General features: G+C 45.4%; 1 protein-coding gene across 1 annotated transcript; it reads right to left on the bottom strand.

Annotated features, from left to right (window-relative positions):
- Nucleotides 1–9,345: 9,345 nt before the first annotated feature.
- Nucleotides 9,346–10,932, bottom strand: LOC137333170 (interferon-inducible GTPase 5-like). The gene has a single exon (XM_067997357.1). It carries the CDS (start codon nucleotides 10,930–10,932, stop codon nucleotides 9,346–9,348), a length of 1,587 nt encoding a protein of 528 aa, XP_067853458.1.
- Between the last annotated feature and the right edge of the window lie 2,478 nt (nucleotides 10,933–13,410).

Below are 13,410 nucleotides of genomic sequence, written 5' to 3'. Positions count from 1 at the left end.
TGTACATGTGGAACCTGACGTGTTTTCGGATGATGTTTGGAGATAAGAAATAGGATGGGGCCAAGGATAGATCCTTCGGGGAATCCAGAGGTAACGGTGCGAGAGCAGGAAGAGAAGCCATTGCAGGTAATTCTCTGGCTACAGCTGGATAGACAAGAAAGGAACCAAGTGAGGGCAGTCCCACCCAGCTGGACGATGGAGGAGAGGCGTTGGAGGAGGATGGTGTGGTCAACCGTGTCAAAGGCTGCAGACAGGTGGAGAAGGATGAGGAGGGAGAGTTTACCACGGTCACGGTCACAGAGGATGTCATTTGTGTCTTTAATAAGGGCGGAGGTTACAGAGATAGGGTGGGTCGAGGCCATGGAGGGATTTGAAAACAAGGACGAGGATTTTAAAATTGATACGTTCCCGGATTGGGAGCCAATGTAGGTCAGCGAGCACAGGGGTGATGGGAGAACGGGACTTGGTGCAAGTTAGCATATGGGCTGCAGATTTTTGGATGAGCTCAAGCATATAGAGGGTGGAAGATGGGAGGACGGCCAGGAGAGCATTGGAATAGTTGAGTCGAGAGGTAACAAAGGCATGGAGGGTTTCAGCAGCAGATGAGCTGAGGCGGGGGCAGAGAGGGACGATGTTACGGAGGTGGAAGTTGGCGGTCTTGGTGGTGGACCAGAAATAGGGTCGGAAGCTGATCTCAGGGTCACTGAGGAGCAATGTCTCAGGCACCTTCATTTCACCAAGGAGACTGTCACTGAGCTATATCACCTGCTGCAGTCACAACTCGAGCCTTGAACTAGGATATGGACAGCCCTATCAAGGTTACCGTGGCCGTTAACTTTTGTGCCATGTGCTTCATCGTCGCTGGGTTAAGATCCTGGCACTCTCTAACTAACAGCACTGTGGGAACACCTTCACCACACGGACTGCAGAGGTTTGAGAAGAAGGCCGACCACCACCTTCTCACGGGTAAATAGGGATAGGCAATAAATTCCGGCCTTTCTAGAAACACCCACATCCTGAGAATGAGTTAAAAAAGGGATTTACCGGCCAGTTAGTTTAATATCTGTGGTAGGGACATTTTTGTAATCTATAATTAAAGATGAAATTACTAAATATGTGCATGAAGAGAAAATAATGAGAAGAAGCCAACATGGATTTCAGAAAGGGAGATCGTGCTTGACAAACCTGATTGAGTTCTTTGAGGAGGTGACAGATATAGTGGATAGGGAAATGCAGTGGATGCGGTGTACATGGACTATCAGAAAGCCTTTGACAAGGTACCACACAGGAGACTATTGAAGAAGATTAAGGTGTATCGAATTAGTCTTTAAGTCTTTAAGTTTATTTTTGTTAAGTTTAGTTAATAACATAATAAATTGAGGCATGGCAGGGCAGTTCAGCCCCATCAAATGCACAGCCTGCGCCAAGTGGGAACACCAGGACGTTTCGTGTGTCCTGGACAACCATGTGCGCAGGAAGTGTCATCAGCTGGAGGAGCTCGAGCTCCGAGTTTCGGAGTTTGAGCAACAGCTATCGTCACTGCAGTGTATCAGTGAGGCTGAGAGCTACATGGATAGCACGTTTCAGGAGGTGATCACCCCGCAGCTTAAGAGAGTGCAGGCAGAGGGACTGGGTGACCGCCAGACAGACAAGGAGGACCAGGCAGGTAGTTCAGGAGTCCCCTGAGGGCATCTCACTCTCTAACCAGTATTCAGTCTGAATAGTGGTGAGGGACAGGGTTCCTCTGGGGAGTGCAGCCAGGGCCAAGTCCACAGCACCATGGGTGGCTCAGCTGTACAGGGGGGAGGACAAAGTTCAGGGGAGCGATAGTGATCGGGGATTCTATAGTTCGGGGAACAGACAGGCGTTTCTGCGGTCACAGACGAGATTCCAGGATGGTATGTTCCCTCCCTGGTGCCAGGGTCAAGGATGTCACCGAGCATTCTGGAGAGGGAGGGTGAGCAACCAGAGGTCGTAGTCCATATCGGTACCAATGACATAGGTAGAAAGAGGGATGAGGTCCTGCAGGCAGATTTTAAGGAGTTAGGAAAGAGATTAATAAGCAGGTCCTCAAAGGTAGTAATCTCCAGATTCCTCCCGGTGCCACAAGCTAGTGAGTATAGAAATAGGAGGGTAGAGCAGATGAATGCATGGCTGGAGAGATGGTGTAGGAGGGAGGGCTTTAGATTCCTGAGGTATTGGGACTGGTTCTGGGGGACGTGAGAACTGTACAGGCCGGACGGGTTGCTTCTCAACAGGGCCGGGACCAATATCCTCGTGGGGAGGTTTGCTAGTGCTGTTGGGGAGGGTTTAAACTAGCTTGGCAGGGGGATGGGAACCTGAGCGTAGATTCAGAAGGGAGAGAAGCTGGAAATGGGAGGCAGAAAATTAGTCAGTGAATTTGGAAGGGAGAGGAAACAAAGGTTCAGAACTAGACAACAAAGGAGTTGGCAGTGCTTAATGGTATATAGTTATTGAGTAGAGTGAATAAGGCAGATGAGCTCAGGGCACAGATAGACACGTGAAAGTACGATAGAGAGGGGGGATCAAAAAAGGAGGGGGGGCAATATTGGTTAAAGAAACAATTACAGCTGTGAGGAGGGATGTTATGTTAGAAGGATCATCAAATGAGGCCATATGGGTTGAGCTAAAGAACAAAAAAGGAAATCTCATAGAAACGAGAAAGGCAGAGGTCTGAGGCCCAGAGATAGCTCAGTAGAAGATAAAAGCAGCCATTCCTTATTGGGTAGAGTGCAGTTGATAAGATGGAGTTTGGACACTGAAGGTAGCTTCTTTCCTCAGTTCAGGAGTCCAGTTCATCTCAGTCCTGGGTTTCCTTCGTTCTTCTATAGTTCTTGTTCTTTTAATCATCTTTATTTATTGTATATGGAAAGGTGTCTCTGCAAAAGGAAGAATGTTCATCTCTGAGAGGGAGGGAGAGAGAGAGAGAGACAGAGACAGAGACAGAGAGAGAGGATACAAAAGGAAGATTGTATGACTATACAAGCCAGTTACAGGCAGAGTAGCAGAGTAACTGAGGGCCCTGATCCCCGAATAAGGGTACGGCCCTTTTAAGGAGACCTCCCTCTAACAGGAGGGGAATGGCCCTTTTAAGAGGCCTCATTTTTAAGAAGTACTTCAGGCTGGAGTGGATGGAGACCTTCCACAGTCAGGTGAGAATAAAAGGCAGAGGTCGTGAGAAATAAAGGGTCCAGCCCTGAACAGAACCCCTGACCCCACCCCCACCCCTGACCCCACCCGCACTCCCACCCCTACCCCGACCCCCACCCCTGACCCCACCCCCACCCTGGCTGCTTCCCCGATCCCCCGAAGGACAGTTGCAGACAGCTGAAAGTGTACTCGGCGTTGCCATTTGTACCATAGTGGGAATTTGTGTAAATCTGTGTGAATTTGTGAATTAAAAGGCAGGTGTTTTGAAGTACGAATTGGTCCCGGACTATTGTTTGTTGTATGACCAAGATTACGAGACGGTGGGACTCTGTGACAGCAAATATAAATGTCTCACATCAATGGATAGGTTTCATTGAGAACAAGGGAGGTGAGATTAAGGCCAGTTGGTTCGGATCGAGCGGCCAGCGTGTAATGTGGATTTACCCAGGAGCAGAGGATCCACGAGGAACAGTTAACATCTCTACAGATGGAGGTTCATGACCCTGATGTCCCAGAAGGCAAATAACATCGTCCCAGAGGAAGGCGAGACAACGTCAGATCATAAGGACAAGGTTAGGAAGGTCTGGAAACATTGCTAACTATGAGCACATACACTTTAGTCTGTCTAATAGACTGGCTACCGAGTGCTGTTAACCTCTCCGCTACCTAAGGTATCTCATCCTAAATTAATCTCAACAATTTGTATCAATCTCAGGCATTGATCTTGACTGTAAATTGAGAATCAGCAAACTCTGTTAATGCTGAATTACTGATACAACGGCCTTTGTAACCTCTTCTATTGATTTTACTGGTTAATCCTGTCTACTAATTATTTGCATACTCAATGTTTAGATTTCAGTGCTCGGAATCATGATTCTGAAATTAATAAACAATTATTAGTTCAAGACTTATTGTCTGACATCTTCTTTGATGAAGTTAAGGGGAGGAAGAGAAGAGAAGAGAATGCCTGAAGAATGAAGACAAGGACCACGGCTGATGAGTGTCCAGAGGTGAAACTACACCATCCTGAGTGCAGGATTCTCCAGTTCAGGCTACGAAAGGTCGAGGATCAAACGAGACACTGTCGTTATTTTCTAACTCTAAAGAGTTTGATTTGACATTCAGACACGACAGATTTTACCAGAAGGAAAGGAATAGCTTCTCGTACAACCTTTCTGGTGAAAACAACTCAAGACTGAAAGAGTGGTCAGGCTCTTTGTCTTGGGAGATAAGAAGGTTCCTCTCCTCCGCCATTTTGTTCAAATGTCTCACGTGGTTCTCCTGAAAACGAAATTGGAAACGGCTGGAGGAGGAGCAGCACCTGGAGCTTCTGCAGTGGCTCGAGCTCCCGGAATCTCGGATACTCCCGTGGGTGAACTGTGGGCAGAGATAAGGGCAGGGAGAGACTGGCACAGGCAGTATGGAGGGAGGAGGCTCAGGCCATCAGGGCCACCTTGACCACTCGACAATGCTGGAAGTGGTTTAACGGCCTCACGAGGTTGGGTTCAGTACGTGAAGTCACGAGTACCCACGCTCACCCTGAGAGAATGCTGGAAACCTGACTCACTTCTTCAAAGTCACATATGAGTGGCCACCCTCCTAAAAGCCTTCCCTTTGTAACCCTCCTCGGTGATGCTCAGCCTGATGACTGGTCTGAAGAGCAGGCCTGCAGCTCCAGAGCGAGGACCCACTCCCCTCACTCACCAACTCTGTCACGGCACCTTACCAACTGAAGCAGCAGCCCACGTACACCACCTTGGTCCTATAAAATAACACATGGTGATGCACTGAGCACCAGTGAGGTGGAGGAGCTGGGAGGGAAGGAGGGGCAGACAGCCGAGTCTCACCGGGGAACGGGGAGAAATGACTGCCTTGGGCTGAGGATTCTGATTGCAGGATCCCAGTGAGTAAAATGATCCTGGAGTATTGAACTCATGAGCTGCTGAGTCTGTTTCCGTGAATGTGCGAGGGGATCACACTCCATGCTTCATGCAGCTTGGTCGCGCTCTGGTGCTTTTAAGTGTGAAGCCATTGAAGGTGTGAGTGAGACAATGGCTTTCCATTGTAAGTTCCAACTGTGATGTGTGTCCAATGGGTATTAATGGTCAGCAATGAATGAGCTGTAACGTGTGTGGTCATCGCATGGGTCAGCAGGAAATGAGTAACAGGTTGCCCAGCAACACATTGTGGGATGGATACATGGGCCATGAACCTGACAAGTGATCCCATTGGGTAATGACCTTGGAAACTTACTTAAGGGCATCTCCCCCTGTTCCCAGGTCTTGCAGGTAGTGCAAGCTGCATTGGTCATGGCCGCCTCCTCCAGACAGGCCTGCAGCACTTCTGTGCTCTGGGAAACCTGCCCTGGAGTGGAAAATGGGGCATTCCTCCTCCTTCTGTAACTATTGTACCAGTCACAGGTCTCTTCACTCAACATTTTGTCCCCAAAAGCTTTGGGAGAGGCTCAAGTGTGAAATAAAATATTTACAACCTTTTAAAGGCGAACACACTTTTTGCCCCCAGAGGCAGCCACTTCCCTTTAAGTTGCTGCATCCCTTTATAGTTTCCCATCATTCCTTGTCATCAACCCTTTAAGATCTCCGACAAGTGATTTCCTTTCTCCCTCTGGTGATCACCCAGTGCCAGGCCCTAGTTCGCTGGGACCCACCACCTTGATTAAAATGAGACCGACTCGGGAAGTCCCAGTGAGACCAGCGCTCATCGAACTGATCAAATCCGAGTCCAGCTTTAGTCACCTCTCATCGGCCCCGTTATTGGACCTGAAATTCAGCCCCAATCATCACAATAACAGGTCCAAAGCACGACAATTTAATCCAATCACGACAAACATTTCATCTCCACTTCTGGTCATTGTGTCAGGTAAATTGAAATAGTATTTTTCAATCTGTAAACAGCAGACCAGGTCCTCATGTAGGGATTATGGGACGATGTCTCACAATCCAGTTGTGCTGAAATATATCAGAGTGTAAAGTGTGTGACACGTGTTGGGTGGGGTAGAAACCCAGGTGGGAGAGTAGAAAGAGAAGGCTCGGTGGGTGGGGGATTATAACTGACTGCACTGGGGACCCGTTAAAATCCTCAGGCCCACTCTGGAATGGGCACTGACAGTGAGACTGGGCTTTTCCATTGTGAAAACACAGAGAATATTACAGACGATGGGAGAAATTGAATAGGATCTGGGTTTATATCCGGGCGTGTTGTGAAGGATAATTCGGTTCTCAAGGCAATCACGTAAATTCATTTAATTTAACCTGCAATCCACAGCCTGAGCACAGGAGTCAGTGCAGCACGAGTGGGATTACCACTAAACACTGAGCTACAGGAGAGACATCATGAACTGGACAGGACACAATTCAATGTGATGCTCATGACCACTTTATTTTACTGATTCTCCCAATCAAGGAAACTCCAATGGTCAACATTATCTCTGAAAACATAGCAAGAAATGGAAATTCAGAATTACAGTCACACAGCATTGGCTGGGTTCAATTTATACTGCAATTGACTCTATACTATTGGATTATACTGTAATTGACTCTATACTATTGGATTATACTGTAATTGACTCTATACTATTGGATTATACTGTAATTGACTCTATACTATTGGATTATACTGTAATTGACTCTATACTATTGGATTACACTGTAATTGACTCTATACTATTGGATTACACTGTAATTGACTCTATACTATTAGATTACACTGTAATTGACGCTGTACTATTGGATTATACTGTAATTGACTCTATACTATAAGATTAAACTGTAATTGACGCTATACAATTAGATTATACTGTAATTGACTCTATACTATTAGATTACACTGTAATTGACGCTATACTATTAGATTACACTGTAATTGACTCTATACTATTAGATTACACTGTAATTGACTCTATACTATTAGATTACACTGTAATTGACTCTATACTATTAGATTACACTGTAATTGACTCTATACTATTAGATTACACTGTAATTGACTCTATACTATTAGATTACACTGTAATTGACTCCATACTATTGGATTATACTGTAATTGACTCTATACTATTGGATTATTCTGTAATTGACTCCATACTATTGGATTATACTGTAATTGACTCTTTAATATTAGATTACACTGTAATTGACTCTATACTATTAGATTACACTGTAATTGACTCTATGCTATTAGATTACACTGTAATTGACTCTATACTATTAGATTACACTGTAATTGACTCTATACTATTAGATTACACTGTAATTGACTCTATACTATTAGATTACACTGTAATTGACTCTATACTATTAGATTACACTGTAATTGACTCTATACTATTAGATTACACTGTAATTGACTCTATACTATTAGATTATACTGTAATTGACTCTATACTATTGGATTATTCTGTAATTGACTCCATACTATTGGATTATACTGTAATTGACTCTTTAATATTAGATTACACTGCAAGCTTAACTGAACCATGAAATTCTTGCAATCTATCCAATCAATCATTCTTCAAAAAGGTTAATTTAAATTGCACAAACACATCTGTAGTTTTTATTTGTGCAACTAACTGTGTTTCTGTCGCTTCTTTCTACCAGTCTTTCATTCAAAGAGACAAAGCCGTGCTCTGATCTGTTTGGACTGTCTCACCATCAGTGCTTCACTGGTCCAGGTGGTCCCAGTACTCAGTGGTGAAGTTAACCCTTTATAGTCCGATTTGGTGCAGTCAATCTTCCAGATGTGTCAGTGATCAGGTGATGGGAACTAAAACAAACCAAAACTTCAATGTCCCAAAAACATGAGTAATTATTGATAATCTTCACCTAATAGCCAGTCTGAAATCAATGATAACTTTAAAAGATTCACTTTGTTGATTTTCCGTTTCTCTCATACAGGTAAATATGTTGAAGCTGTCGCAGGGAAACTGGGAGAGGGAGAGTGAGTAAAATCTGGTTCCAATTCTTTCTTCCATTGTTGTATTGTTGTGGATTCTGATTCCTCCTCTCACAAGACAAGTGCTGATACAGTTTCAGTGAGACCTTTACATTTCAGCATCAGCCATAACGCCAACCTCCTGACCAGTGACAAGAATAGGATTTGGGGCAAGTGAGGCGAATGGGGAGTGAATTTCCGAGGGGTTTCTCCCACTTGTTCACCATAACTTCACCGGAAGAGCTGTGAAAACTCTGGAAAAATGACAATCGTGGGGCTGATGCTGTTTTTCTGGGATTTCCACTGCTCCTCCAGCAAAGTTACAGCAGACGAGCTGGAGAAACCCCCTCGGAATTCACCCCCATAGAACAGAAAGACCCAATAATATTGGGAAATGTGGTCTGTAATTGAACTGGATCGGATTCCAGATAATTGTCCCATTTGATGTTTTTACTGCCCTCGCAGTCAGCCTGTGGCATTGAGTTAAACACATATTGAAATATTTAACTTACCATTTATTCACCATTCAACTACTGGGAGCCTTAGATTTCTGTGGGCACAATATCAGCATAAAGATGGCCAACACTCAGAACAAGGAGCACAATGTCCCTGTAGGTTGTTTCCAATTTCACAATCTCACCCGTGATGCTCTCATTTTAGGAATGATGCTTTTGCTGTAAGGGAAACTCCTATGAACTGAAGAACCAGAGGCATGACTGAAATGAGATAAACACAGAGTGTCTGACCACAGGAATCAGGAATGGCCGAGGAACATTCAGGATGGTGTTCGAAGTGGAATTGCTGCAATTCTGGAATTTACTTCTATTTATTCCACAGACCTGAGCACATAATCTGGGCTCAGACTCCAGTGTAGTACTGAGGGAGTGCTGTACTGTTAGAAGTACTGTCTTTCGGATAAGACATTATTCTGCCTGTTCAGATGGATATAAAATTTGAAGAGCCGGAGAATTCTGGTGTTTTGGTCAACGTTGATCCCTCAACCAACCTCACTAAAAACAGATTAACTGGTCATTCATCTCATTGGCTGTTTTTGGGACCTTGCTGTGCACAAATTAGCTGCTGTGTTTGCCTCAATTACAACAGTGACTGCACTTCAAAAATAATTAATTGTCTGTGGGACAATTTGGGATTTCCTGAGGACGTGGAAGATTCCATTTCAACACAACTTTCTTCTTTCTTGAATTTTTAATATATTCGAGGAGCTCAATGTGCTGATGTTTGGTGCCGACCATTTTCATCAGTCCCAAATGCAGCCTTCACCACTCTCTGTGCATTCTCCGTAAGATCATTCAGTGCTTTATTCAGCAGCTTGTAGGTCAAATGACATGATGATCCTGCTCCGACGAGGGAACCAATCACTGGTATGAAGTTGCGGGCGAAGTCAACTGCTGAAATGGGAACAACAGTTGAACCCCGCAACATTTTTTTCACTAATTCCACGGATATTTCACCCTCCAGAGGAGTTTTCACTTCTGCTTTCAGAACTTCCACAGGTTTCCCTGCCATGATGGCCAGTCTTTGAAGAGAGGCGTCATCTAGACTCAGACATTGACGGAAATCTTTAAATGCTTTAATCAGTATCCCAATGTCACAGGCAAAGGACAGGTCAGGAACTGGCATTGCTCCCACTGCTCCTGAAAATTTTACCAACATACTGATTCTTTTTTCCAGCTCTTTTCTTTTACTCTCCACAATCTCCAATGTTGTGTTTGGAAGTGACAGTAAGAAAACCTGTTTCTTTATATCATCAAGGTTATTTGTGAGGGTTTCCTTTAATTTTGGAAAATCAAACTCATTCATTTTAAAGTTTGATATCAGGAAAACAGTGGGTGTTAAAATCCCTGCCTCTTTCAACTTGCTGACACTGTATTCCCTGATCTTTCCCAGTTCTTCATCTGTGTTAATATTCACACCCTCCATTTTAAGAGAATTGAGATCATTGTCAATTTTCGATCGAACAAAGTAGAAATTCTTCCCCTGCTGTTTAATCTCTTTGGCGAGTTTTGCATCATTTTCTGTGAATCGACTCTGTGAGATAATGATAAAGAAATCATATCTTTTAAATTTAATTTCCGTCAGGTATTTATTGGCTGGGAATTTCATAGTTCCAATTCCTGGCAGGTTCCAGAAGTAAACATTCGGCAGGTTGGGATGTGGGTATGGGGCTGGCTCCTTTGTGGTTTCTGTGGTCCCAGTTTCAGCTGCTCCCTCATCATTGCCCCAAAGTCCTCTCATAGTGTTGATGAAGGTGGATTTCCCTGCGCCTGAGTCTCCTGTTACTGCAATGTTAAGCTCTGTAGTGTCTAACTGCTGTAACAACTTCTTTATCAGATAAGCAGTCGCCTCCAGCCCAACTCTTTCATAAGTGGACTTGAGTTCTTTGAGCCATTTTGGACAGAACAATCTAATGATTGATTGCTCAGCCATCTGATCTATGTCGAAGATTGATTCCTCAGCCATCTGATCTCCGTCGAAGATTGATTCCTCAGCCATCTGATCTCCGTCGAAGATTGATTCCTCAGCCATCTGATCTCCGTCGAAGATTGATTCCTCAGCCATCTGATCTCCGTCGAAGATTGATTCCTCAGCCATCTGATCTCCGTCGAAGATTGATTCCTCAGCCATCTGATCTATGTCGAAGATTGTTTCCTCAGCCATCTGATCTCCGTCGAAGATTGATTCCTCAGCCATCTGATCTCTGTCGAAGATTGATTCCTCAGCCATCTGATTTCCGTCGAAGATTGATTCCTCAGCCATCTGATCTCTGTCGAAGATTGATTCCTCAGCCATCTGATCTCTGTAGAAAAGAATTAATATTTGTTTTTTATTCGTTCATGGGATGTGGGTGTCGCTGTCAAGGCCAGCATTTATTGCCCATCCCTAATTGCCCTTGAGAAGGTGGTGGTGAGTCGCCTTCTTGAACCGCTGCAGTCCGTGTGGTGAAGATTCTCCCACAGTGCTGTTAGGTAGGGAGTTCCAGGATTTTGACCCAGCGACGATGAAGGAACGGCGATATATTTCCAAGTCGGGATGGTGTGTGACTTGGAGGGGAATGTGCAGATGGTGGTGTTCCCATGTGCCTGCTGCTCTTGTCCTTCTAGGTGGTAGAGGTCGTGGGTTTGGGAGGTGCTGTCGAAGAAGCCTTGGCGAGTTGCTGCAGTGCATCCTGTGGATGGTACACACTGCAGCCACTGTGCGCCGGTGGTGAAGGGAATGAATGTTTAGGGTGGTGGATGGGGTGCCAATCAAGTGGGCTGCTTTGTCCTGGATGGTGTCGAGCTTCTTGAGTGTTGTTGGAGCTGCACTCATCCGGGCAAGTGGAGAGTATTCCATCACACTCCTGACTTGTGCCTTGTAGATGGTGGAAAGGCTTTGGGGAGTCAGGAGGTGAGTCACTCGCCGCAGAATACCCAGCCTCTGACCTGACTTGTCACCACAGTATTTAAGTGGCTGGTCCAGTTAAGTTTCTGGTCAATGGTGACCCCCAGGATGTTGATGGGGGGGATTCGGCGATGGTAATGCCGTTGAATGTCAAGGGGAGGTGGTTAGACTCTTTCTTGTTGGAGATGGTCATTGCCTGGCACTTGTCTGGCGCGAATGTTACTTGCCACTTATCAGCCCAAGCCTGGATGTTGTCCAGGTCTTGCTGCATGCAGGCTCGGACTGCTTCATTATCTGAGGGGTTGCGAATGGAACTGAACACTGTGCAATCATCAGCGATAACACCCATTTCTGACCTTCTGATTGAGGGAAGGTCATTGATGAAGCAGCTGAAGATGGTTGGGCCTAGGACACTACCCTGAGGAACTCCTACAGCAATGTCCCAGGGCTGAGATGATTGGCCTTCACCAACCACTACCATCTTCCTTTGTAAACAATTTTACAACACCAAGTTATAGTCCAGCAATTTTATTTTAAATTCACAAGCTTTCGGAGGCTACCTCCTTCCTCAGGTGAACGATGTGGATCTTCCTTTGTGCTAGCTATGACTCCATCCACTGGAGAGTTTTCCCCCTGGTTCCCATTGACTTCAATTTTACTAGGGCTCCTTGGTGCCACACTTGGTCAAATGGTGCCTTGATGTCAAGGGCAGTCACTCTCACCTCACGTCTGGAATTCAGCTCTTTTGTCCATGTTTGGACCAAGGCTGCAATGAGGCCTGGAGCCGATTTTGTCCTGGTGGAACCCAAACTGAGCATCAGTGAGCAGGTTATTGGTGAGTAAGTGCCGCTTGATAGCACTGTCGACAGCACCTTCCATCACTTTGCTGATGATTGAGAGTAGACTGATGGGGCGGTAATTGACCGGATTGGATTTGTCCTGCTTTTTGTGGACAGGACATACCTGGGCAATTTTCCACATTGTCGGGTAGATGCCAGTGTTGTAGCTGTACTGGAACAGCTTGGCTCGAGGCGCAGCTAGTTCTGGAGCACAAGTATTCAGCACTACAGCCGGGATGTTGTCAGGGCCCATAGCCTTTGCTGTATCCAGTGCACTCAGCCGTTTCTTTATATCACGTGGAGTGAATCGAATTGGCTGAAGACTGGCTTCTGTGATGGCGGGGATATCGGGAGGAGGCCGAGATGGATCATCCACTCAGCACTTCTGGCTGAAGATGGTTGCAAACGCTTCAGCCTTGTCTTTTGCACTCACGTGCTGGACTCTGGCATCATTAAGGATGGGGATGTTTGCAGAGCCTTTTCCTCCTCTAAGTTGTTTAACTCTCCATCTCCGTTCATGACTGGATGTGGCAGGACTGCAGAGCTTTGATCTGATCCGTTGGTTGTGGAATCGCTTAGCTCTGTCTATAGCATGTTGCTTCCGCTGTTTAGCATGCATGTAGTCCTGAGTTGTAGCTTCACCAGGTTGGCATCTCATTTTTAGGTGTGCCTGGTGCTGCTCCTGGCATGCTCTTCTACACTCCTCATTGAACCAGGGTTGATCCCCTGGCTTGTTGGTAGAGTGAGGAATATGCCAGACCAATCAAAGAAAACAACAATCAGAACTTGTTGATTTAAAGCAGGAATCACTGGAACTGGAACAATTCATTCACCGCTACAGAAAGAAGCACTGGACTGAAAAACAAAGGAACTTCTCGCCCTGTAACATGATGCGGAGATGCCGGTGATGGACTGGGGTGGACAAATGTAAGGAATCTTCCAACACCACTCACCTGACGAAGGAGGAAGCCTCCGAAAGCTTGTGATTTCAAATATAGCTGTTGGACTATGGCCCTGTAACATGAGAGATCTCTCTATCCCCATCCTT

This window comes from Heptranchias perlo, chromosome 15 (genome assembly GCF_035084215.1).
Source record: "Heptranchias perlo isolate sHepPer1 chromosome 15, sHepPer1.hap1, whole genome shotgun sequence".
NCBI classification, from domain to species: Eukaryota; Metazoa; Chordata; class Chondrichthyes; order Hexanchiformes; family Hexanchidae; genus Heptranchias; species Heptranchias perlo.
The sequence above is the reverse complement of the archived record's forward strand: the minus strand, read 5'-3'. Positions and strand labels throughout refer to the sequence as shown.

Excerpts from the sequence above, each read along its gene's own strand:
- LOC137333170 (XM_067997357.1), bottom strand. The coding sequence starts at position 10,932 with ATGGCTGAGGAATCAATCTTCGACAGAGATCAGATGGCTGAGGAATCA.